Consider the following 27,986-nt stretch of genomic DNA (forward strand, 5'->3'; position numbering starts at 1 on the left):
TGTGTGGCACTCAGCTCGCAGTAAACACTTGTTTCTCAGACTTTGTGACCTGCTCCCACCCCACTCTCACTCAGGACTTGCACATCCTTTACATTTAACCAGCAGTTACCTACCTGTGTGCCCCAGGACAGACCAGTCTGGTGGGGAGCTCAATGGGTACCTGCTGGTACCTGCATTGGTAACATTGCTGATGCTTTTGTCCTCCTTGATGTGCTTCACTGGTTGCCCAGTTAGCACCCCTCTTCCCTCACTGTCCACCTCCAGACTCATGAGTAGTACCCAAGGCTATTGGGGCAGCTGCAGCCCTGACACACCTCCTGTGGGAGTCTGTGTTGAGCTTCCCAAGCACCAGAGACTTGGGATGCTATTTCTGAGCCATGTCCCTGCGCGCAGAGCAGGGAGCAGCAGATTGTGCCCACCTCACTGATTCCCACAGCCCAGAACAAGCACCCACCCTCTGCCCAGCCTGCAAAGTACCTCAGGGAAAGGGATGGAACCAGTGAAGGGGAGAAAAATAAACACAGCACCTACACGTGTACGTAAGTGTCAAACCCTTTAGTGGTAGAGGTGCTGCTGGCCGAGCCCCAGCTCCACATACAGCCCCACGCTGTGCTGCTGCCTGTCCCTTCACCGGATATGCACCATCTCCTCCAGGAAGGGGGTTTTCATACAGCCTGTGCAGAGCTGATCCATCCAGAGCGGAGCCTCATGCTGCAGGGGGGTGCGCCGGGGGTAGAAGGTGAAATTCACGTCGTAGTTCAGCAGGCAGCTGATGGAGGCCATGTAGATGTCGGAGAACCGCACCAGCCTCCGAGAGAAGTACGTGGGGTTGTGGAACGTGCGGAAGATGCTTCCAAACTGGGGGTTGAACAGGTTCTTTGTCAGTGACCTGAGAGGAAAGAGACGGTGTGCTGCAGGTAAGGCCATGGTCACAGATTCTTCCCCTCCCATTCCTTGCCCCTGGGCCACCCTGTTCCCATGCTGGTATCACCCTAAGAACCCTTCCACCTCAGTTGCAATGCAGACCAGTCCCTATGCACCAAGTCTGATGAATGTTCAATGCACTTTTATTCTTCTTCCTTGTTATCCTACCTGCTACAGGCAGGAACTCTGCTGTATTGCCAGCAGGTGCAGCAGCAGACACAGCCCATCATCCTCTCCCGACACAGGGTAACACCACCTCCCCTTTCCCACCCTGCCTTCAACTCAGTCCATCCTCACCAGCTGCAGGATTGCACTGCTGTTCCCCACCCAGACAGTGACACCAGGGAGGATACAGGCCAGCACCACTGTCCCCAGAATGAGCAGGTTACAAAACAGACCCAGTGCAGGCCTGGGAGCCCCCAGGAGCCTCCTGCTCACCTGATCTCCTGACGTTCCTTCATCCACTCCAGCAACACTTGCTTTGACTCCGCATCCTGATACATCTGCAAAGACAGCAGCAGAAAGCCCCACATTGTCAGCCCTGCAGGTCAGACCTCAGGGCTGACACCTGTAACTCACAAACCCATGAGTCCACTGCACCAGGAAGAGGATGAGGTATTTTTGACAACACAGGCAAACTGCTACATCCCCCAGTTCCCTTGCTAAGATCTAAACACAGACTGAGAAGGCAGAATATTGCCCATGTTGCTCAGCCAGGAGCTGTTTACCTGCATTCTCTCTAGCAGCCCTGTCAGAGCCTGCTGCCAGGTCAGGGAGTGCATGTACTGCTCTGTGTTTATGATCCGAATCTCTGTCTCCAGTTCAGGAACGATGGCTCCAGTCCTCCAGCCATGACGCAGCATGAGGTCCTAGGGGTCAGGGTGAAAAAACAACCAAGAATTCACCATAAGGACTGAAAACCAAACACAATCCTGCTTCCTAAAAGAGTGGTCTGTTCCCATCATAGATTCTCACGGGACAAGCATCCGTGGCCCATGCCAGGTCATGCCAGTTACAGCCATCTATCTCTTGGCCACCAGGCTCAGCTGTGTGAACCACCTACAGATGTGGGATCTGCACAAACTGCTCTCCAATTCATGAATCAGCAGATGGTCTTTACCCACAGAAAGTACTTCAGGAGTCCTTTCTCCACTCCTTGCTTCTGCCTGACAGCAGAGTGGGGATGTTCGTGTGTCCTACGTGTGCCCTGAAAGCCACAGCCTGCAGAGCACACAGCACAGCATAGCAGAGACTGAAGCATTCAAGTTAGGGCCCTGCCTTACACTCCAACCCAGCTGCCACCACAACAGTCACACAGGCTTGCTCCCACCTGCTGAAGGGCAGAGAGGCCTTTTCACTTACCGCCAGGTCGCTGTACAGGTGGTCACCAAAGTAGAGCACTTTGGAGCCACGCCAGCCTGTCAGCCTCAGAAAGTCAAAGAGGTTACCCTGGAAGTAAAAGGAGCACAGAGAGAAACGTGGGTACAGGCCAGATGCCTCCATCCTCACTGCATGGTATGGGACAGCCACCCCAGCAGCGCTGTCAACACAGCTGGATGTGCCACCTTATCACATGCAGATGTGAACACTCTCATGAGATGTCCACCTGCTCAGTCCCCCACCATCTAAACCCAGAGGTTTCTGTCCTTTCCCACTTTATTTCACTTTCTTCCCATGTGAAAACCTCCTATACATCCATCAGATTTTCTTAGGCCTCAGAAAAAGACAGAAACCCTTCCAAACCCAATAGGCAATTCATGGGAAGTTCTGTCCTCTAGGACATAGAGAGTCAAGAGGACAAAAAAGGTAACAAGAGGCAGTTTAGAGGCCAAAAGTGAAAGACACCTAAATTAGAAAACCCTAAGCAATGGACAGACAAAACCCCAGGTGTTCTGGGTTCAGAAGTTGTTGAGCTCAGGTGATACTGATTTCATCTCACAGGATGCATCAGAGGTGAGGTGAGCACCATCATGCAAGGCTTTCGGAGGCAGGAGCAGCTGAGGCTGTTCTCACATCACTGACCACCATCCAACACCACCCACATGCTCATAGGAACTGCTTCACCAACCCAGAAAGCCAGGCAGCTTGGGCAGCTTCACAGCTAAGTAGAACAAACCAAAGCACAGCACAGAGCAGCTTTCAAGGCTTTCCAACAATCCATCTGCACACAGAGGAGACTTCAGGGACCCCCATTCCATCTCCACACAAATTTTCCACATGAGCCACAACAGAAACAAAACCCACTAGGGAAGGAAAAGGCCCCATCAGTGCCAGCACAAGCCATCAATGCAAACGTGCAAGCCCCTCAGCAGCATCCCTCCAGCCAGTCTCCAGTGCCAGGACAGAGCACGGATACCCAACAGCACCAGCCAGGACAAAAGACCCCAGACACAAGCCAGCTCCTACAACAGCCTACAGCCCTGCATCTGGCCACTGACAACATGCTATATCCACCTCAAAGGGTGGCCAGAACCAGGGTGCTGGGCTGCCTGCTGCTGAAGCACCACTGGAGATGTGCAGACTTCCTTTAAGAGCACAGAAACACAGGGCCAGGCAGGCCTCTGCATGTCTTGCACACAACATTGCTGCTGCTCACTCCAAGGTTGCACAGGGAGTCACTGGCAGAGCAGGGAAGTGGTCCACAGCCTTGGGAGGAGGATGGTCCTTTTTCTGTGCTCTGGTCACCTCAAACAGCAGTGGACCTGACAACCAGGAAACTTGTGTGGAGCTCCACTGAGCTACAGACCTGATACATGACCTCCAGGAGCTGGCTTCTTCCCCTCCTGAGATGGCAGAGTAGGGGAGGGATGGGAGCACACACATCACAGACAGAAAACACCACATCTATCAGAAAGGAGGGACTATAGGGCCATCACTTGAATTTCCCTGTTCCCAGGGCAAAACAACCCTCCCTGAGATACCATTCATAGGAGATACCCACAGCACAACCACCACACAGCTGCGCTGCAGGGACAGGAAAAGTCAGCTAAGAGGCCTCTGCCAATACCACCAGTACAGCAAGGTCCAAGGCCACTAATGCTTGCCAGAAAGAAGCATATTGTGGCACTCCAGGAAACCAAAATGCTGGTGACACTGAACTACAGCCATGATACAGCCCTGTCACATACCAGGAACCACAGTTAGGCAACAAACTTGATGCAGTTGGATGACCACTGTGGTGGAGGAGAACTAGAGAGGAAACCAAAATCCTGCCCATCCTTCTTTCGTCCCTCATCTTTTCCCTTTCTCAATGCACCATTCACTTAGGTGAGCAACCTGTGGCCACAAGCTGTAGGTGGTCAAGAGCAGGATTTGATTCAGCAATCAACCCCATTGCTGAGGTGCACCTTTTCTTCTGAGGGAGTTGCCAACCCACTGGGAAAGTTTGCCCATGGGAGAGAGACTTTGCATGAGCTCTACTGGCACATTCCCAGTTCCTAGCTCCTGGCAGAGGCTGGGACACCAGCAGAGCACATTGACAGACCCATCGGACAGACCAGAGGCTTCCCAACAGCACTACTCAAGGATATGACCTACTTTTCTACCACAGGTCAGGTCCCAGCTACTTGACCGCAATCTCGCTAACAGATTTTTCCTGTGGGATTGGATATAACCAAGAACAAACTGTCCTAAAGCCAGAGGCAAATTGTTCTCAAGGGACAAACCAACTGCAGTGAGAACACCCCAAGGCAGCAAGTTCACCAGAGTAATAGCGCATCCTTTGGACACACTTGTCCTTCAGGAGAGAAACAGGAGTCAAGCTTTGTACCCTATTAGATCACCCCTGTTTCTCCGTTCCCTCCTCCACAAGTCCTCTTTTTCCAGCCTTGTGGAAGTGGGGGAGATCTTTTCATACACATCAGATTGCAGAAAGCTCTGCTTCTTACCCTGCACTACTACACTCTTGAGAGCAACTCCACAACAAGAGTTTCAGGACCAGGACACCAAAAGAGCCACGGGAAAGCTGCATTGTTGGCCACAGTGGACAATGTCAGAACAGAGCTCCTAGGATGAAGTTTCATTGTACACTGGGCAGGGGGTATTCCAGGCTTTTCCAGTGACTTTCAAAACTGCAGATGTCTTGTAAGTTCCCACTATTTCTGACTTGCTTCCTACCCCTTATGCACCCATTCACTTTACCTCTTTGTAGATCTTCCCTTTCTCCAGCTGATTTATTTTGTCCCACTGCAGTGAGCCATTATCATCCAGTTTTCTGAAAGGTCTGGAAAAAAAGGGGGGGAAACATCAACTCCTTTTGATTTCTGGCCACTGTCACCCAGCAACCACAACACTTGAACTGGAAAACTTTTCTACCTATGTAACAACTCCTAACAAAAGAATGAGAAGTGCCCTTCTGGGCCTTCTACACTACTTTCTCAGGGGAAGAGAAAGTGTAAGGGAAAATACCTTTTCAAAATGCTTCCATTGACTGTAACCATTCCATGGCAATATCCCTAACAACCCTTCTTGCTTTCTAGATACAGAGAAGAGGGGGAAAAAGAATCATAATTATTGTCTCTGAAATGCTGAGGCCAAGAAGGCTTTGCCACTAAATACTCTGTGTCCTGTTACAGTCTGCTTACACCCCAGCCCAACAAAGACTGCTGTTCCTGAGGGCTTGTATGATTACTTTCCACTTGGACAGAAGCAGCAAACCAAGGCTTAAGTTACTTGACCCCTATAAATATTCATACTCAACAGGGACATTGGTCCCTTTTGGGGTAAGAATTCCAAACTAGGAGCTCCAGGATCAAAAGCCTTGGTATGAAGCTGCTCCTGCTGCAAGTGGAGATAATCACATCCAGAGGTATTGTATGATCCTGAGCTGCCCTAGGGCAGAAGGAATCCAGCCTCCCACCATGAATGCTATACAGTACCTGGGCAAGGGGCTTCAAAACCATGAGTGGTCTCTTATGCACACCTGCCCTTTCTCTCAGAGCTAAAACACCACAGTTCACTACAGCTCACCATCAGGAGGCTCCCCTCACCTTGGGTGTATGTGCCATGTCATTCCACTGGCTCACTACATGAGTGGACCTTAGGCACCATGCAGCTGTAAGGTTTTATCTCCTAGAAGAGCAGATAATTATTGCTCCAGGCTACATTTGTAAGACACTTCACCTACATCCCATGAAGAAAACCCTTACAAGGTCAGCACAGTTTATAAAGCCAGCTCGTAGTTTACTCCCATTTATCCTAGTGGCCTGGGAAATAGAGGAAGAAATACATAAATGGGAAAGACTAGGCCTCTCCCTTAAGGGCAGTAAATCCTGGTCAGTCATAAGTTGAGGCAGCAAAGCAGACATAAGCTCCTAAAGCAAATAATCCAAAGAGCAAAGCGAGGATAGCAGCTTGCCTATCAGCTAGTCCCTTGGCAGCGCCTAATTTATCACAAAACCCAGTCAACATGTACAAAGGCTTCTAGAGCTGCCAATTACCAAACAGCATGTATGCAGTAATTAAAATAATAGAAAGAATGAAACAAACAAACCCACACAGATATTTGCTGTGGGGAACAGGAAAAGGAAAGATTTTGGCACATTCTCAAGACCTAGAGGCACGAAATGGCCAGCTCCCATACACAGCATCCCACTCTTCTTTTCTTTCTAAAGATTTAAGTACGTTACTATCCCTAAAAATCTAAGTTAAGCACAGACAATGACAAAACCGATGACAGACAGTTTTAGACTCACTCTACTACTCACTCCAGCTACTTATTCCCAGAGTGGTCAGTTTGCATCTCCTCAAAGAGTATCAGAGATGACAGTGGGAATGGAAAGTAAAAGGCAAGGGGCCCAAAACCTCAGTGCCCCGTGCAGCAGGGCAGTGTTTCCCCAGGACACATACTTCCGCCGATCAGTGAAGAAGTTGGGCTTGTCAGCTTGCACGATGACCATGTCAAATAAGTCCCGCCAGTTCTTGCCAACCATGTGTTTCATTCCTTTGTCCCTAAGGGCAAAGAACAGCAAAGTTAACAGATCTAATAGTCTTTTCCACCCAACACTGCATTACTCTAATTTCAGTAACAAAGCAAGCACAGATGGAAGGGGGGTGGAACTGGATGATCTTAAGGCCATTTCCAACCCAAACCATTCTATGATTCTATGATTTGTGAATCCCCCAAGGGTCTCACATTGCAGAGTGTTGATGCAGCACTTTGACTGTTTCAAGCTGTCCCACCCTTTCTCCTCTACAGTGGGAAGTCCAGAGAAACCTGTGATGCAGCAAAAGCTGCTAGAGGTAAAGGCAGCTGTCAGCTCTGTAACACTGTGGCCAGCCACAGCCTTGTCTCTTCAAAAATGTGAGAGTCAATGATGTGCAGACCACTGTGGGGTGCAGCATTCACCACAGCCGGTTCCCATACAGCACCCTCATGAGTACTGCCACAATCTCTAACATACAACTTCCAGATGCTCACAGGAGAGACCACACAACGGAGTGCTCGCTGTGGTGATCCACTGATGTGCAGCAATGGTACTCACACAAAGCTAAAGGGACTGTTTGTAATGAGGAAGAGTTTCTTCTTGTGGTTCACCAGTCGGTTTAGCACAGCATAGATTTCATCCCCGTGCAGAATATACTGTTCTGTATAAGAATAAAGCAGACATGGTCAATCAAAACTGGCACAAGTCACGACCACATGTCTTTAAAAACACAACCAAACCTAGCTCCTATACCACTAGAGATGCAAAAGGCCTGAGTTAGATCCACCTCAGGCACGTAGGTAGTGAACCACCATGGTGACAAAACGGCCTGCCCCAGCTTCAATCCCACCCAGAGGGAACAGAAAGACTGAGGAACTAAAACAGCTGGCAAAAAAGAGGGTTGATACCAAACCATCACAAGGGACAGGAACAACCACTCCAAGCCCTGTTGCTACCAGGAGCTTTCTTTCTCCTGAATGACAGGAAAGCCTTCCCTTTCACATCATGCCAAGGACCATCATCCCCTACTTACAAGCTGAGGGAAAACAGAAACACAAGCAATGAGGTTTCCTCCATTAAAATAGATCCTTCACCTGACCCTAAATACCACTTGCTTAATGCCACTCTGCCCCTCAGCTGCCTTTACACATGCCACAATCAAGTAGTTCATTAAATTCTCTGTCCCTTGACTCCTGTTGCTGCATGCAGGAACTACACATCTTACACAGAACGCCACACAGTACGAGACATGTCAAAATGGGTTAGGCACCAGAGCTCTGTTTAACTCACCCATATCTTTTTCAATCCATTTGTACATCACTCCTTTCACATGTACATCTCTAATAGCATCCTAAAGAAAACGGCAGAGAAAAATGTTTCAGTTTTACACAAGACATTCCTGTTTCCCAGCATGCAAACCTATTGCCACCACTGAGGACCAAAACAGTAATGACACATGCCCTCTTCTTGCTGAAGGAACAAAAGTTATGTTAAGCTAAGCAGAGGACCTTGTACACCGACATAAAAAGAACATAGTGGTTAGCTCTGCTGATGCAGGACAAGAGGAAAAACCTCAAAACCTATCTATCTATGAAAGCACAACTTCCTTCCTGCTCCTGGAAACCAGCACATGTTAACACACTGTTACCAAGGCAAAACCAACACTGCAACTCCAAACCCAGCTACTGCCCCAGAATGGTTCTGGCCCAGACACCAGCTGGCTTTTCTTCCTCTCTGTGCTTGTGGAAACTGCCAAATATAACCCAAAGGATGAGAGCACGGCCAAGGCAAACAGCAGCAGATGAGAAGATCTGTGATTCCAAAACACTTCCCATAAGCCAAAAGGGGCTACAGCTCCTGGCTCCAGAGGGCCAGTGGGCACAGGCAGAGCAGAATCTTCCACCAGGAGGGTGAGGGGTTTATGCCAAAACAAGGTGCCCACTTTTCAGGAGGGATGCGAGTTAACACAGATGTTGTCAAAGGCACCCAAATAACCTCTGTTTTCCAGGCCAGAGGCCAAAATGCAACAGTATTTTCAGACACACCCAACTGAGATTGCTCCCCAGTCTCCATCCAATGGGATATGTCAGATACATAAAATTATTTTCAGAGCAGCAACACATTTAGCAGTGTTTGTGCACATAAACACTTGTTTTAATGGTACCATCTTCATCCCTGACCATTTAGACAGGTAACCAAATGCTGCCTTTCCCCAGGACCCTTAAATCCCAGTCACACCACATGAGCTTAGGAGCTGCCCTTTCACACTGGATTCCCACACTCGGCACTGACATTGCCACTGGTCTCATGGCTGTGCTGGTGGAACCTGCTCATCACCCTAAAAATCATTTCCTTCAAAGCTTGGAGAGAATCAGAATTTACATCCTAGATGGGGATGGTGAAGGAGAGGGTGTTACCTCTTCAAAACAGTTTTAGGAGTCTTTCCACTATGCATTTGAATGGCAAAAAGGCAGAGGTCACATCTAGTTCCCTAAGGGACTGCCTCATTGGAAAGAAACTGAACAAGAACACAGGAGAGCTAACAAGCAAACAGTTTTCTCTTGACCAGCACTGGCACTAAAAGCAAACAATGCTTTGGAGTTGTGTCAAAACTACCTTTGCAGAGCAGAGATTCCAGTGTGCTCCTTCCCTAAATCCCTGCCCCTAAAAAGCAAAAGAAAGGGAAAGGAATAGGGAAAAGGGAAAGGAAATTGGTAGCCTGGGGAAGTGTCAAACAGCTCAAAAATTCCTCCAAAGGAAAGCAGGGTAAACTATACATTCTAACTCTCAAATATGAAGCGACCCAACTGGCATGACCAGACTACTTGGTTTATATGTCAGCTTCAACCTTTACCATCGCCTCAGGGTCTGCCATTTTGACTCAGTGCATGTAGCACCCAACATGATCCCAGACACACAGCTGTGCAAACAGGATTACCATGAAAAGTGTCAGGTTTAGACATGTCTTAACCCACTGTGAGCTGCGTTGTCATAACAGCTGGGATTGCATGCCCTCCCAGACACCTGCCTGTGTAGGCACACAAGGATCCCTGTGCTTGTGTCCCAGCTTTTCAGTATATATTTCAGCACTGGCACAGATTTTCTGTCCTAGCTCTCTTCTCTGCCTACCTCACTCATTCCACTGGAATGACCTCATGCAATGCCAGGATCAGCAAAGTCAGGACTTTGAGGACTTGAGCACACCATTTGCACTGTGTAGTCAATATATATTGAGTATGTATTAGGCTGCGTCAACCACCCAACTGCTCTCAAGATTTCAATTAGAAACACATCCATTTTGAAGTCAAAAGAAGGTTCAGAAGACTCCCTTGACAAAAGCCTCAGGAGTCAGCTGTATCCTCTCTTCCAATTTTCCTCACTTCAAGAGCAAAAACAACTGCAACATCTAGCACCCTGGAAACATGTTAAGGTCTTGTGGAAACTGGCTGGCATGCTCCTATCAGGCACTAACAGAAGGTCAGAACGCAAGCTGTAATCCTCGGCTGCAGCAAAGCTGACAGGGAGGATCCTTATCACAGAAGCAGCAGCACAGACCTGGAGCTCCATCTCCCTCACAAGAAGAAGACTGAGTGATGAGTGTATGGGCTGCTAAAAGTGGATGAGCATAAGATTTCCACAAGGTACAAATCAAAACCCCCCTGCATGGAAAAAGGCGTGTGATACGACTTGGATACCAAGAAAGGTGCCATCATCTGCTAACAGGACCCACACAGGGCAGCAATCTCAAGCACTTACATCTTGTCTACAGTATTAACTAAGAGGTTAAACAATGTCCCCAACAATGCTGATAATCCCACACAGCCCTTTCAAATGCCAGGAGTGAAGCTGGTGGACAGAGTTAGCACCTTGGAGTAACCAGCTGTTGAAAGCCACTTGAAAACATCCCAAAAGGATCAGACTGTTCTGCAGCTACAAGAGGAATAGGTGGATTCTCACAGCAGGCAAGGGCAAGTTGCACAGCAATTGCTGTATAAAGCAAACTGTTTGGTACAGGGTCAGATCAAGCCTCTTGGAAAAATGAGATATTAACTGGAAAACACAGAACTTCAAAGTCTGCAAACCAGAAAACATTTACATAAGCTTTGTGACAGATCCCCCGCAGAAGGACCTTCAGCCTAACCAGCCTACACACTCCTGCAAGAGTGTACAGCAACACCAATGCTGGAGTAGACAGAAACCCAACATGTTCTGAAAATACAGCTCTGAATATTCCCTGGTGATCCTTTGATCTAAAGGGGCAACAAAGCTGTTCTACCAAGCTGCTCACTAACAAACAGCCCCTTAGGTTTGGGTGCTGCAGAGCTCACAGGTGCTAATAAAGGTGCTAACCATAGTTCTGATGTGGTATGAACTTTGGGGCTGTTGACACTACTTACAGATATATCCTTGTACAGGTGCACCTGGTCAAATTCAATACCGTGAGTAATGAAGTAATCAATGACCGAAGAGAGCAGTGTCATTTCAGGAAGAGAAAAAATGTCCATAAACTGCTTAAGTGATGGACCCTGGAAAGCAAAAAAATGACACACAATGAGCAAAAAATACTTAAAAAAAAAAAGGAAAAAGGCTAAAAGCCACCAAACAAACTCCTGTCATGGGCAATTAGATTCCAACCAAGGAATAATTCATCTTGCATTAGGCAAGGTGGCAGCTCTCCCATACATTTGCTATTTTTATTGCCTATCAATCACAGAACTATCAGCAGGTCAACAGCCAACTTTGGCTCCAGAGAGTCCTTCCAGTAAAGTAAAGCTTGTTTATTCAGTAGGTACCACCTGTGCAGAAGACCATGGTGACTCTCACTGGCAAGATGAAGCTGGAATCAATTTTTTCACCTTTCATTGCTGAAGTGCCAGGTCAGTCAAGGGAACAGTTACTATGGTCTTGTACCTGAAAAGCAATCTGGGAAGTGCATAGACCTTTCAATGAACCTGGTCACCAGATGTGCCCTGGCAATCCAGTCACATAGTGCCTTTGCTTGTCAGCTTTGAGAGTCCGATGACTGACAGCCTCAAAGCTGCAAAAATCAGAAGGTATTTATTGTAGCTATGTGACAGACAGACATGAAAGCAGCATCCAAAAGATCACAGAATGTACACATGATAGAAGCTGTGAGAGTGCACATACTGCCTAACAACAAACGCTTGTCCCTGTCATGACAAGATGTAACAACAGTAACCTCTCTTACTAAGTCTGGTCTTGTAAGGGCAGAACAAGAGACTGGCATGCTTTGCAGCACTATCTAATGGCAACAGGGGGCAACGCAAATTGGAGTCAAGAAAGATGATGCTAAATGAGCAAAAGAATAACAACAGCATTTTGCCTGAGGTCTGTTACCAAAAAATTCTGCAATCAGAAGTTACATCAGTGTGTTGAGGGTCATATAGTTTCCAGCCAGCCAGCACGGGACAACTTGACCTACTGCAGAAGAGAACAAAAAGCACACCCTCTGGTTTGGGCTACATACTGCACACAGTAGTGCTGCTTAGTGATGCTCCACAAATCCTTTCAACAGACTTCTGTCCATTTTGATGTGTTGTTGCTAAGGAAACACCTTTCCCAATAAAATTCTGGCAAAACCAAACTTCCCTGAAAACAGCCTCCATCTCTTTTGTTCCTGTTGTGGGATTTTGAGAAAGAGTCAAGAGGGACAAAGACAGGCAGCTCCTACTGTAAATCACTAGGTATTGCAGAGGGCAGCAGAGCAATGACCCAGCTTTCAACACCTTAAGGATAAAGTCAGCTAAATCTTTGATGTTAACAGCTAGGAATTACCTTGCCAACACTGATTTCATATTTTGTGCCTTCTGGCATTATCCTACTGTCCTGGGTTCAGCAGTAGCAGTCATTTTTCTCCTTCTTAGTAGCTGGTGCATTGCTGTGGTTTTGACTTTCAGCCTGGGAACAGTGCTGATAACACCGATGTTTTTAGTGGTTGCCAAGTCATATTTACTCTGATCAAGGACTTTCTGAGCTCATGCTCTGCCAGGGAGGAGGGGAGGCTGGGAGGAAGCAGAGACAGGACACCTGACCCAGGCTAGCCAAAGAGGTATTCCATACCACAGCACGTCATGCCCAGGATGTAAACTGGGGGCAGTTACCCAGAAGGGTTAGGTCACTGCTCAGTTGGGCTGGGTATCGGTTGGCGTGTGGTGAGCGGTTGTATTCTCTTCCCTTGTTATTTTCCTTATCATTATTATTATTGGTGGTAGCAGCAGTGGTTTGTGTTATACCTTAGTTACTGGACTGCTCTTATCTCAACCTGTGGGAGTTACATTTGTTTGATTCTCGAGCTGGGTGAGGAAGAGGGGACAATGAGCGAATGGCTACCTGTTTTTTGTGAATTACTGACTGGACTTACAACACCTACAAAGCAAGTGCAGCCTCCACTCATCCCATTTAGTGGCCTTGACTTCCGTACAGCAAACAATGTCACAAGTAGGATGAAAACTGGACCATAGTTTTTGAATGCTACATATGCTTTTTCTACAAAACCCACAAGTTCTCCACCTTCATGACAGGCCATCACTAGTTCTACCAGTGAAAGCCATGCTAGCTGCACTGTCTAACCCTGGGCAAGATCTGTGCCTTCCTGCTGCAGGTGTTGTTGTGCTGGTAGCTGTCCACACACTCCTGCCAAGAGAGGATCAAGAAAACACTTAAGGAAGAATATTTATGCAAGTCAGCTGTATCAGTCCCACTTGTCATATGTCTTGCTGCCTGGAATCACTGACTGGCAGCCCTTCCTGTTAGCCATACAGGTAGCAATATCAGCTTGGCAGACTAATGAGGACAAGACCAAAGATCCCTGCTAAAGCCTCACTCCACATCAATTGCACTGCAACAGCAGTGCAGTTAACCCAGCTGCTTCCTCACTAATGTGCTAGTGCACAGGCTAGCAAATGTCATTAGTTGTATATACTTTCATTCTCCTTGGAATCCACCTATTTGTTTATGGAGTTCATTACATCATTAGGAGAGGAGTTTCACCTCTTGACAAAGAATAAGTTGTTATCTCTACTTCTGTGGCCAAATGTTATACTGTGTTTTTCAATACTAACTACAGGAAAGAAGAAAACACCTGGCATGTACAAAGCAGCACAGAAAGAAACCCTGGCATGAGGCAAGGACCTACAAAAGGCCACAGCTCAAAGCAGATTTCATGCCTACAATTATTCAAAAAGAAAGGTGAAATCACCTCATGTTTTCAGGAGTGAGGAGAGCTGCAGAGCGGGGCAGTTTACAGACAGATAACAAATGCTAAACAGACACATCCTATTTCAAAGCTGGAAACAACTCTGAGAGATAAACAGAGTATACACTTACCCAGAAAGCAACCACCCAGATTAATTGCTCCCAAGAGAGAGAGAGGAATCAAAAAGTGACCTTGCTGGAGACTTCACACAGCAAACTCAAAGGGGTATTACCAGAGGAAGCTTGCCCTTCACAGTCCAGCTTCCCCTAAGGCAACTGAACTAACAAAGGGCAAGAAACAAAGCTGTTCTGGGGGGGAAAGGGATGTGAGGCTCTGCTTGCCCACTGCACCACACTAGACACTTGAGGAAGAAAGATCTCTCCTAACATCCTCTAGTTCAGGCAACTGAAGGATTTCTATAGCTCCTAAGGGCACAATGTCAATATTGTGTCAGTAAGTGTAAAAAAGCCCAAACCCTACACTCATGGATGCCAACCCTATGAATAATAGCCCCTGAGGTGTGGAAGGGGATCCCTTTAATGGAGGAAAAAGAACCATACCCAAAACCAAAGAGAAAGGCACTGCAAGCACCCTGCTGCTACACACACATACACCCCCTCCTGCACAACTCACTGCAAACAGCATCACTCCAGGCTGTCCCGGTAGCTTGCAAGCTAGATTTGGCTAAGGACCAAGCAGAGAACATCTCCCTATCAGTCTCCAGAGGCTTTCAGCTCTAGGCCAATAGCCGTGGTGTTTAGGAATTATTCACAGATGTCTTTCACATGGTAAACTGCTAAATAACCTCTGGGGCAAATTCCCACTAGAACAAAAACACACACTGCAGGTCACTAGGGACTAAGCCTTTTGGAGTCAGAGAGAGGCTGGAGTCATTTACATGTTCACACAATTCACTTTGTTTTCATAGCTCTTAAAAGAGCTGCTGCATCATAGCAGTAAATACCTTGCCATAGAAGTCGCTCATCTGGTACAGAGGGATGTGCTGCGTACCACCATAGAGTTCGATTACCTCTTCATCAGGCACTGGTTTGAGCCCTCTAGACACAAACCAACAGAAATAGTTTGTCAATAATCACCAGTCTGCACAGAGCTACAAACTGCAGAGAAAGAGAAAATGGGACAAACAGGCTCCTTTCCAAAACATTTATCTTGCACAACAAAGACAGCCAGAGAGCCTGACAGCTCCATGGCTTCTTAAGATTCACATACAATCTTTCCTGAGACATTCTTCAGACACCTTGTTTGCTTTTTCAAGTTAATTGAGGGGCTTTATCCACATTCCAGCAAAGTTCAGATTCTTCTGAGAGAGAATCTGGTGCAGGCTTCTCTCTGCATGCTGTCAATCTGCTGACAGCACTGCCCCATCAAATCAGCCCCATGACCTGACTTTGGCTCTGCTGGGTAACTAGTTTCGGAGGTTCCTTCCACAAGGTACATCACCATTAAAAACAGTGGAAGAGAGATTTCTGAAAATGAAGTTTCCTTCCTATTCAGTTTTCCTAAGCAAAACAAGTTCTTTGCTAAGACCATTCAACAGAGGTCACATTTCCCCCTCTGAAACCGGTAGGCACAGGTATCATCAAGCACAGATGTCATCAAGCTCAGGTATCGCTATGAGCTGTATCACTTGTGAACATCAGGTTATCTGACTGCTGCACGTTTTGCCTCTTGCGCCTTTTTGATGGCTGTTTACCCAAGCAGTCAGCAACTTTCCCTTGCTCCTTTCGTATTCAATCATGGTACAGCCTCTGAGAAACTAAAAGTTACCTCAATTGTGCTCAAAAGCAAACTGCAGTTTAGGAAAAGGACTTCAAGAAGGATAATCACAAAATGACACTATAGGAAAGAAGTTTAAACAAGTTTTCACTAAAACCCTCTTGCAAAGCTGAGTTGAAATACGGGGCAGTACCAGGCCCCTCTCTCCCCCCTTCAAAACCTAGCACTCAAAGAAGCCAATTCTCTTTGATTATGAAACTTCCTTCTTAATATTCTTAGAGTGTTTACTGTAACTGGAGCTTAACAGCAAAAGGGCAGAGTTCAAGAAAAAAACAACATTGGCTTCCATGCTCAGGAAATACAACACAGATTTACAGGAGCTTTGCTACCAATATCTATGAATTACTACTTCTTACACATCAACCCCACTCCACTTTGGGGTAAGGTTTTCTCCCAGTCTCCAGTCTCTGCATTGTTTCACTTATCAAACACACATCCAGCTTTCCTTGGAGGACAACAGCAGTTAAAACCTAGGCCCTAAACTGAGCCCAGATTCTGATGCATCGTTACTTCTATTGACATGTCTGCACTGCTTTAAGATTTTACTTCCATTATTTGGACCACTCCCCTTTTAGCTTTATGAGAAGGAACAGCAGACCATTGCTGGGATACATCCCTGCCTGGAGAAAACAGGCCTGTATGTGGACCACCTACAGAGGAGTCCTTTCCGAGTCACATTGTTTGCTCACAGACCCAGGCATGCTGTCACGTACTCAGACATCATGCAGAGTACGTGACCAGATGTGTTATTAACCATTACAAAAAGCTCCAGGTCTTCCCACCCACACTTGGCTTGAAATGCTTGAGAAAAATAACTCCCTGCAATTATATGCCAGGTAAGCATTTGAAGCAAGCACAAACAGGATAAGCCAGATGAGAGCGTGCTCTCCTCAAAAAACCTCACCCCATATGCCATGAACATACACTCAGATTTAGTAATCCCCCTTTGCATATATGAGCATTTACAAAATGATTTTCAGAATGGACAGACCTATATGCTGTCCCCAGCTGAACATAATGGAAAGCATCGATCTTCATGAGAAGACTCTGTGATAAGGGAGAGAAATTTACTGTTAGAAGTAAGTTTATACTAAAACCTTATTCATGTTTCAAGTTTCACACAAATTACATTTAGAAAATAAAATTCAATACGAACATTCCACGTTTATGTACTTTAAGCTGCACATAGCCTCCAGCCACTTTCACACATACTTACTCATATTGTGACTTCTAACTGGCCTCTCTGGCAAAATATCATCTTTCTATGAGCCAAAATACCACTCTCTGTTACACTCCAAAGTTTGTGGATAGGGATGCATTTGAAAAACAGAGAGAACAATGTTTCTTATTGTTTATTCTTATTACTAGAGAGAACAGTTGCTTCTTATTTCTTTTCTAAAAGCACACACAGTGCAAAGAAACTTTGTGTGCACAACAGATCTATTTCTTGTCACATTTATCTTAAGCAGAACGAAATGAGCAAATTCTGATTTAGGGCTCAGCTGCACCCAGTCATTTTCTTCACACAAGAGCTCCCCCTTCCACCATTGCTCCTTGTCCCCAACAGAATTCAGCAAAGATGCTCAAAGATGTTCAGGAGCATGCCAGGCTGCTAACATCAGAGCTTTCTGCACATTTTTTGTATCAGACTCACATATTCATGAGTCACCTCTTCTCCACCATCCATCATTGTGAAGCGCTAACATAAGTGCTCAGGCATCAAAAGCAGCCTCTTACTAAATTCACAATGCTCTGCAACTTGAAAAGGACACAGCATCAAACTATTTGTGCTGTCTCTACCACAGTGCAAGGTAATAGATTCCACAGAGCATTTACAACCTTCAGGCACATTCTTTTGTTATGATACCGTATCATTGTAGCTGGTTACACAGCTAGTGGGGCAGACCTCCCACTAGTCTGTGAGGCGTACAGGCAAACATGCTGACTAACCTAGGCATTACCCAGCTTTTTGTGTCTTTTGCAGAATCTGATCTAAGAAAAGAGAGTTCTCAGCTTCTGCTCACTCACGAGCTTTGCTTGGCTAGGCTAGTCTGTGTTTTGCCAATGTATAAGCCAGAGATTTAAACAGAGAAAGAAACTTCTCAGTCTCTCACAGATCCAATTCTCACTTTATTGTCAGAGGTATGGGTGGTCTGCTGCCATGCTGCCACCAGAGTTAGGACAAAAGACATGGGAAAACTCTATATAGGTTTTTTCTTCATTCTCTGTTTTTCTGCTGCTGGAGAACAGCACACACACACTCCAGCCTGTACTGCTGCTTCCTTCCCTGGGTTTGCTCAAAGCCCAATGTGAGAAAAGCTGATAAAGTGAAGCAACTTTCTCTGCTGGACTCCCACCTGACTCCTGGCTGCAGCAGCCACCATGACATCACTGGGCATCAGGCTTTCAGGAAATCTGTCCAAAGCACTGAAAAGGGTTAAAGCTACTAGTGCTTGCATTTTGCCTGTGCTCCTAAGAAGCATGCATCTCAAGTAGCTTGGATCTTTTTCCAGGCAGTCCTATTATTCAGGGTAGGGGGTGGGGAAGGCTTCCTACAGCATTCTCCTGACAAGTCATTTCTATTCTTAGAGTAAGACATAATGCCACTGCTCCTGGCAAATATTTGTAGTTGCAGGATTGAGGCTTGTTGCTTAAAATTCCTGAAAGACAGAAATGAGCACATAAACAAGCTCAGTTTTCTATTTACTAGCTGTGGAATTAATTGACTTTTAAACTGGAAAGGCTTGTTTACCAGAGGTCTTTGCTAGAATGTCCCATTCTGCTAGAGACTATGCAAATATAAAAGACATCTTTCCCTTGGAAGGTTTATAAGCAAGAAAAACCCACAAAATGAAAAGCACAGACACCTGGGCTCACCAATATCTTGGTGATCAATGTTACTGCAAGCAATGACAGAAAACATTCCACTAAAAACATAACCCAATGGAAGACAAAGCCCAGGAGATTGAACTTTGTACAGCTTACCTTTTGTACATCATAGTGAAGTCCACGTATGGCAAACCCTGGAATGTAGTCATACTTTGCAAGACCTTCTGGATACTGAGAAGACAAAGAGTGACGTAGTTAGAGGCATAAACATTTGATTATCAACAAAATCATTTCATCTGTTGAGCCTGCTCAGTCCAACTAGTCCACTCACCCCACGCATAAACCAGCCAAGAAACAGGTGCACATCATTTTGCCCCCTCAATAAAGAAAGTGAATGACTAGAGAAAGGCATAAGGAACAGGATCCCCAAAACTAGTTTCTCTCATGTAAGGGACACTAGTGGAAGTGTAACAGATTCACTCAGGCAGTGAGGACACTTCTAGTAAGCTTCATTCAATGCATATATTTGGCAAAGCAGTGGCACTGCAGAGCCCCTCTGAAATGAAAGACATGGTGTGAAGAACATGCACAGACCTATTGCAAACAAGATGCCCATTAACAGACAAACTATGCAGCATCATTCACATTGACTCGCACAGGTCAAGTCCTGAACAGCTTCAGTGATGCTCCACAATTCATGTTTATCCACCATGTGTACCTCGAACCAGCATTATTGCCATAGTTAAGTAAAACAGATGAGATCTTTCTAGACTAAGGTTCCTGCTCCATAATTATAAAACCTCAGGAATGTAGAGCATGGTTAATTGTCTCAAAGGAAATTAATTCCATGGACAGGCAAAACTTTCTGCAATCAAAGATTGTGAAACATGAAATTTATCTCAATAAAACAAGTAATTGGCACATGTGCACAATGCAGCATTTTGCAAGCAAGTCTGAAGCATAGCAATAAGCTTAACAGAGTGGAAATACTTAGCACATCATTACCTTGAATTGTTCTATTAGGATGTCTCTGGCAGTATTGAATATCATAGAGTGTAGTAAATTAGAGTACTGTGCTAATGTGTAATCATAGTCAAAGCCATATATCTCAACATCTCCCAGGCTGATCTCATTGTTTGCGTAGATAGCTGCCGGGTTGAGGAGATTGCAGACTCCTGGTGGAAGGAGATCTAGGAGAGGGGAAAGGGGAGAGGTTAGAGAAACTGTGAGGAACACTGAAATTTCAACTTTTCATTGTGGACCTGAGCTGGAAGTACCATAGAGCAGCAGCAAAGGAGCACAGTGCTGCTGCTGTAGAAAAACTCACTGTGAAACCTCTGGCTGTGACTGGGGATGAGTCTTTCACAGTAAGACTGACCTTTTATGTCAGGAAGCTGCAAAACAATGGCCTCTCTGGCCTACATGAAGCAAAGCAGACTGAGATTTCCAAGTCTCAAATTTCTAGCTCCCTGCAGTTTCAGCAGCAGCTCACCAGCATGGAAGGCAGCTGCAATGTATCACCAGGAAAACCCGCACCCCTCACTTAAAACTTGAGCAAGACAAATAGGCTCCTCTGAGAAACCTGGATTACCTCAAATTAGAAACGGTGAGGTTTCTCTTTTGGCATTTTAGGTTTCTCATAGAAGCAGCCAGACTACACAGAGCAATCCTATGGGCTTTGTTGTTGTTGTTTTGTGGGTTGGGTCTTTTTAATTCTAACTTGGCAGGATAAAACAAGGTTTTGTACAGGCACCAACAAAATGTAAAAAACTCCACATTAAGCTATGCTCTTGGAGCATGCAATGATGATAGCAACAAGTTATCTGCTCTCCTCTGATAAACAGCTGTGGAAACAGCTCAGTCCTGCATGCGTTTTGTCACTTCAAAACAGGCTTACTGTTAAAGATGCTTGTGAATAACACTGCTCCCCACACCACTGGGAAAATGGGGGTTAAGTGACCTTCCAGCTGAACTACCTGTATCTTTTTCTGTCAGAGCTAGGCTAGAGAGCAGAGAGCTTCAGTGGCACTACAATGGGAGAGACAGGAACAGACCCTCGCCAGGCTTCCCACTCCAGAGAGCTGTTCTTTGCAAGATGAGAAAGAGCAATAAAAATAGTTCCCCATAGTAAGTTGCCTAGTCACATCCACACTGGGGGACAGAGAGGGGAAGGAGCCATTTCCTCCCTCCTCAAAGACAGGTAATTTTCTCTTTGAATAATAGGAAGAGTGCAGACATTTTCCAGATCCTACACAGCATCAGTGGGCAGGACTTTTTTTTCCCTTCCTACCTTAACTTCTGGCTTTTAGCAAGAACCCCTGTGCCAGTTCTTTAGTGCTTCCTTGCTATAAAACCAACTTTCATCTGAATCTAGAATAAAAAGAATATTATTAGAAAGAGATACCAACCATTCCCAATAAAGACTTTGTCTGGAATGATTACAGAGTTTAGGTAAAAGCGCAAAGTACATTTGTGAGCACTAATCCAAAGAGGTGACCAAAGAAACAGGATTCAGATATACCATAATATTTATTTTTTTCAGGGGAGAGACACATTATAAAACATACCCATCCATCTCTCCTCACTTTCTTCCCTTTGGCCTTCAAATACAATTCACCAGATCAACTAGAGAGGAACTACTAGAAAAGCAAGCAGTATTTTAAGGCAGAAGGGTTGACTTACAGCCTACACAACAGGAACAAGAGCTCCCTTTCAGTGACTCTGCTGGTGGCAAAGTTCCTGGAAGAGGCTGAAGAGAGCAGACGCGATCAGAGAACTTTCCGCTGGGATTTTGAAAGATGGAAACCATAAATAGGATTTGGATGATCACAACTTTCATCCTCCCATCATAAACAGTCTTTGCACCGCAAACAAACAGAGCTCCACTTCCTGTCCTCACCTCCAGATAACTTGTGGGAAGATTTTTTTTCCAAGCATACACTGGAATTTACAGGGTGCTATTTTTCTTTCTCAGAAGGAAAATGACTCAGCCCTTATCACATCACAGTGTACATGTGCAGCACTTTCATCTTCCTATGAAAGCTTTTATTAATACAACAAATGCACCCCACTTGCCGCTGCCGTCTCCCTAGAGAGAGGTTAAGCTATTCCAATATTCATCATTTGCAAACAGATTTATGACAATGCATTTTGATAGCCTGAGAGCAGCACAAAATACCATTGTCTGAACCCCATCTCTTCTTTCACAGAGGACATGAAACCCATCTAGATTCAACAACAGACACAACTTTTGCAGAAACACACTCAGGGCAAGCTCAGTGAGAATACGACACTGTTAAAAGGAAGGGGTAGTCTGAGATTCACCAAGAGCATGAAGTGAGTCTTATCTGTGCTCAGAAGCATAAGCAGTAACTGTGCCACAATATGATTTATGAAGTATATTTAGACCCACAGGATGAAGTAATACTCCTCCCTGCTAGCCTCAAAAGCACAGTCTCTCTGCTGTTCTCTGACAGCCTCCTGCCCTGATCATTTTACCCCACTGAGATATTTTGCCACTAACTCACACAGCATGTTCTCTCTTACCACGTAAGGGCTCAGAAAAGATGCATACCCTAGCCAAAATGCTTTCTCACCATTGCCTCACATGTGTTCCATATGCACACTTCCTGGAGCTGCGCACATCTTGCTGCATTTTCTACCACACATCACTGTCAGCAAACCAACTTGCAGCAGCTTTCTGACAGCTTGCTCTTTCCACGCTGTCATCCTCCATCTTACATTTACAGTAGTTTCAAAGTCATTGATCTCCTAGAAAGAAAGAAAAAGCTCTGGGTTTCAGTCTACAGACCCATGCTGCTGTTTGACTCAGTGTAAATGTCCACTTTGCAGCATCGTCCTCAATACAGTGGTAGGAGTCCCTCCTTCTTAAGTTCATGCAGGCTTTCTGCAGGTTCAAACTACCTCAGGGAAGGGGCAAAAGGTGAGAGCACACGCAAGATCAATTTCAATATGAGAACCCAAATATGCCTGGTTTACTGAGGCAGGTCTCAAGAAGTTTGGATTTTTGTTAGTTTGGTTTGCTTCTTAGTTTTGGTGGATTTTGGGTGGTTGGTTGGTTTTGTTGAGGGGTTTCGTGTTGTTTTTTGTCTGGATTTTGAGGTTGTTGTTAAGATAATCCCAGTTTGGATTTTGTTTTGGTTTTTATTTTGCTTAATCACCTGGTGATGACAAATTGTGAGTGCTTAAACAAGTCCTGGGCTGCAGGCTTGGGTGCTGCTGCTCTGCTGACACTCAGCACGTAACCTGCCAGGGATCTCTGCCTCAGTTTGCATGGCAATTGTCAAGTCAAAACAGACACCCTCCAGAAGCCTATGAAGATGCCATTTTCCAAGCATGATAGCTTTTGCTTTTCCTCTGCTAAGACACAGCATAACAGATTGCTGGACAGATATGATAAATTACAGCAAGAAAAAAACCCAAACAAAATTAAAACCACTTTTGATTATTAAAAAAGAATGATAATCCCATCTACCCTTTCCATTTGAGTCCTAGCTGGAAATTTAGACAATACCACAGATAGTCACTGTCTACTCAGCACTTCACCAAGGAAATGTGATCTAAGGAAGACCTGACATGTGTCCATCTGAGGACAGGGGGGAAAAAACAGCTCTTGCAATACATACAAACCCCTGGAATCTGCATACTTGCACAATTTGCTCTGGTTTGCTACTCTGATGGTTTTAAGGGAAGTGCCTGCATATCCATGGTACATGGTGAAACTCAGCCAACAAAGGCAGAGCACAAGAAAGCTCATGCTTTTTTTACACGTGGGTGTAAATGCAATGTAAACACACAATACCTCCATCACTTTACCACTATGAGGCCCTGAACAGCTGGTTAAATTGGAATATCTTCATAACAGCACAACTGTTTCTTCCCAGGCAATAGCCCACATTGTTAGAAAGCACTAACACTCAGTCCTCCAACAGAGAGCAGAGACAGAAACAAAAGCAGGTAATTAACTGTGCAATGGTTAGAGATGCCAGGACACCATATGGCCCCTTCTGATGTGAAAAATGCTCTGGTCAGAAGGTGCCAAGCACGTCTGTGCTTTTCTGAGCTCCCTGGGGTACCAACAACATCACGCAGGAAGCATTCCTTTTCTCTGAGCCTCAGATCCAGCATGTTATTGAAGAATACATAAAAAAGGCAACTCACACCCATCTCTCACACTCTTTGTACTCTCAGAGGTCCAATGCAGCAGACATCTGCCCTGTTTTCTTTGTGAGACTAGTGAGGAAAAGAGTGACACTGAAAAGCAGACAGCCACCATCCTCCACGTTCTTAGTGAATCAGAAAGTTCCCTTTGCTCACACTGACTTTCTTTCTAAAGGCAAACCACCAGTTTTCCTCCCTTCCAAATACCTCTTTATCCTTTTGAAGTGTTTTGTACCATTTCCTGCAACACTCCAACCAGATGAAGTAGATGCTTCTACCAAGTGGAGGAAAAAGGAAATATTACTTAAAGAATGTTAAGTGATAGAGGAGTCATGTTAAAAAGTACTGAAAATTACTCTGGAGCACAGTCTTGAATTTATGCCATTGTGCCTAAATATTCTGTGATTTCTTGCCAATAAAATATACACAAACTAAAAGCAACATTAAAAAACTGTTTCATTGAAAAAAACACCCATTTTTTATATACACAAAGGCACTAGACAGATGCTGCTGTAAGAGTTCTTTACATGAAAAAATGTTTACATTTAGGAAAGCAGAATTAGGAAGTTAACATAGCTGGTCACACTTGCTCATTGTCGTTCCCAGTCCCAGCTCAATGTGAGGATGCCACAACTCATTCAATGTGCAAGCTCCCTAAGCGATTTACAGGGCATTTATCATCATAGCACTAGACTTGTTTCCTGATTTGGCAAAGAGTGAGGCTTTTAAATCTTCCTGCCTGCTTGAGATTAGTGACACAAGCAGAATCAAAATGGGCTGGATTGCAAAAATTCCCTCTGCACCACACTAGAATCACCAATGCACTGATCATGCAGGGGTGTCATCTTCTCTCCCATTTCTAAATGCAACGGGCACACGTTGCTGACTGTGGCTCACACCACTTAGATGCAAATGTGTCTCAATCCACACAAACCAGAAAGAGCGAGGACTACCTCTGAGCTACACCCTCAGCGTTATCAATACCTAACCAAGTTCTTGCTGTCTGCAGACTTGCCTCTACTCACAGTAGCTCTCACATTTAAGCACGCTCAAGCTTGCCATGCAGAGGCAAGGAGTTAACATTTGTTACAAAGGTTCCTCAGGAAAGCAAATCTATTGTAACATTTACAAGTTTGAAAGTACGGTTAAAAACACACACACTTGTTCACAGCTAAATCCTCACTCGCTTGCCAATTCCATAGAGTTTCAGGACTGGATGTTTCCTGAAGAAAAGACTTCATACATTGCTTGCTTAGAAAACATATCAGCCTTCCTTGACACTTCAGACGCCATCAAATCAGAATACAAGTCCTGCTCAACATTACCCCCTGACAAATGCAATTACATTTTTCATTTGGGCAGAGTTAAGAAAAGCACATTAAGTGTAAGAAGGAGCCTCAAGTTCTTGGCAGGTAATGAAATTTGGTCCTAAATATCAGTTGCAAAAGGCAGAGGGAAAAACTAAGAGAATGCCTTCTCTTGTGCCAGCACAGAGCAGATTTCACCTCAGGAGCACCTTTTGTGTAGCTATGTTGTGCTGTCATTTGTATCACCACTCTCAAGCCTGGCAGAACACAGATGTGTTCTACGAAGCTGAGAACTTCTGGTGCCTGGGCTCTGGTACTGAACTACAACCACTTTACTGCCCAGAAGCTCTTGTCCTACACAACCTGCCCCATCCAACTTGGTCAGCATTTATCATTAGAACCCCTTCCGTGCAAAAATGCAACACTGCTCTATAAATCAGGTCCTAAGCAAGAGCTGGTTTGAAAACACATCATAAATTCTGCTGGCAGAGACCTTTCTCCAAAACCAGTAGCCGTTAACTGACAACATAGGACAAAGGACCTCAGAGGTGGAGTTTCAGAGAAGGAAGGAAGAAGGTGGTAGCCCAGAGGTCTTCTCAAACTCCATGCTGATGAGTTTTGAGGTGTGATTGTTTTCAGATCCACAACCCACCACAGACATTCACCGTTCTGTCAGCATTAGAAATTAAGAGCAAAAGAACAAACGGATGAACGTCTTGCACATGGCAATTCAGTCATCAAAGCAACAATTAAAACCAACTTGGACCAACTCTGTTTATGTCTCTTCTTGACAAGACTTGAATAACAGCACAGTCTTGAAATTTTGGTTTGGAGAGTTATTCTTTAAACAATTGAGGTACACATGCTCTGTAGCATGTGGGTTATTTTGCCCAACTTCATTTTGCCTTTAGTCCATCTGATTAGTTCTCCACTTCAAGCAATAACTGTACTTCTTGCTTCTTTGCAAAGCATAACTATGTGAATACAAACTTCATAATGTCACATAGTAAAGGGAGGGTTTTCTCAAGAGCCGATAGCACAGCCTACACACATATCTGCATTTACTGTTTCAATACCATTACGGAAAAGAAATAAATAGCCTTTGAGGATATTAATGTCCAAACACCATTCCAAGTCTTGCAAGCTGGAATTTCTCTCAAGCAGTGAGGCTAAAACTCAGTCTTGGAGCAGGGACACAACACAAAGTCACTGTCCTCTGTCAGCACTCTGTGCTGCCTTAGCAGCTCAGGCAAAGGAGCTCACATCCTGCAAAAGCCTGAATGAGCAGGCTGAGGACCCAACAGATCAGCAGTCAATTCCTTTACATTTGTGCATCATTTTATGTCAGATCTCATGTACTGGGAGATGGGGAAGGAGGGAATGACACAACTTGTTAATCTCAGAACAGCAAGATAGTTCTTCTAGATAGCTAAGACTGGCTGCTCTCCTTTTCCAAACCTTTAGATAAACAAAAGCTAAGGGAGAGCTATTTAACAGCAAAGTCACACTTCCTAGCTCTACAGTCCTTATCTTCAGCATTCCAAGAATCAAGAAACCAGCAGGAAAAAATTCCCTGCTCTTATGCCATGAGAGCTATTTTTCCACATTTTTGGAAGCACTTAACACAGCAGAGGTCTGCTGCTACCCAAAAGACCACAGTCCTGTTTTACACATGGCCAGATTTGGCCAGTGGCACGGGTTTTCTCCTCCCTTGGCAAGATTTCAATGTATCTGATGGAACCACATAACTTCTTGGCCAGAGAAGCAAAAACACACATGCACACATGAGTAAAAGGTGCTTTGCATCTGTAACGCAAACTGAGCTCAGGATCAGGGGACATCCTAGCAGCTGTAGCATCAATCTTCTCCATGCTCATCCTTGTGCCTTGTGAGTTACAAGTTGGGCTCTGGACTCCTCACCACTTCAGTCAACATCCCTGCCTATTCATCCTAATGTAATCAAATTCTCTATGCCAGCCAATGGCACGTTTCAAGCCCTTCATTTAGAACATTTGCCATGACTATACCCTTGTTAAGGTGGGCAGCTGTGAAGAGCCCCAAATACTTTGCATGTCCTGAAACACTGAGACCAGTGGAGTACTCTTTACAGAGGGAAACCCAAGGTGGGGAAAGGAAGATTGAAGCCAGATTTCAGAAGAAATCAAACCATTCCAGAGGGCCCCGGGATGAAGAAGGCGTGCAGATGGCATTACCAGGGAGAAGGCTGCACGGCAGCTGCACAGCAACCCTCACATCCCCAGTTCTGCAGAACGGGGAAAGGCACTGGGATGCGAACAGGGAGGAAATAAAGAGAGGAGAAAGGCGAAGCCCGGCAGGACGTGGCAGTCCCAGAGGCGGCCCTTACCGTAGACCAGCTTCTTCATCTCGTGGTACCTGGCCCACAGATAGGTCTTGGTGTCGGCTCCCTCTGCCGGGAGGGGCTGGCTGCCCACGGCGGGGCTGGGCTCCGAGCCGCGCCTGGCTCTGCCGGGGCCCGCCGGGTGGTGATCCCGGGGCTGCCCGTGGCTGCCGTCACCGGGGCATTGACTGGCTTTGGGGCGGCAGCTCTGGCAGGAGACAGCCACGGCGAGGAGCCGGGGGGCAGCGCCGCTGCCCCTCCTCAGTGCCGCCATGCCCAGCGCGGCCATGCTCACGCCAGACGCTGCAGCCTCGGGCCAGCCCGCACACGGCTCCGATCGGCTCCGATCAGCTCCGCTCCGCTCCCCGCCGCCACGGCCACAGCCCGCAGCGGCACCCGCCGGGCGGCCAATCCCTGCCGCCCGGTGCGAGGGGGCCGGGCAGGGCCAC

The 27,986-nt window shown here is 45.8% G+C and overlaps 1 protein-coding gene across 1 annotated transcript; it reads right to left on the bottom strand.

The window, feature by feature from the left end:
- Nucleotides 1–541: 541 nt before the first annotated feature.
- On the bottom strand, nucleotides 542–27,986 carry NT5DC2 (5'-nucleotidase domain containing 2). Its single transcript, XM_005142254.3, has 14 exons — nucleotides 27,544–27,986; nucleotides 19,696–19,880; nucleotides 18,847–18,921; nucleotides 16,853–16,908; nucleotides 15,029–15,122; nucleotides 11,246–11,374; nucleotides 8,139–8,199; nucleotides 7,407–7,509; nucleotides 6,772–6,873; nucleotides 5,065–5,146; nucleotides 2,287–2,373; nucleotides 1,653–1,793; nucleotides 1,363–1,427; nucleotides 542–889 (listed from the first exon to the last, which is right to left on the bottom strand). The coding sequence occupies exons 1-14, from the start codon at nucleotides 27,824–27,826 to the stop codon at nucleotides 628–630; spliced, it is 1,725 nt and encodes a 574-aa protein (XP_005142311.2). The 5' UTR covers nucleotides 27,827–27,986; the 3' UTR covers nucleotides 542–627.

Source organism: Melopsittacus undulatus, chromosome 9 (assembly GCF_012275295.1).
Source record: "Melopsittacus undulatus isolate bMelUnd1 chromosome 9, bMelUnd1.mat.Z, whole genome shotgun sequence".
Classification (NCBI taxonomy): Eukaryota; Metazoa; Chordata; class Aves; order Psittaciformes; family Psittaculidae; genus Melopsittacus; species Melopsittacus undulatus.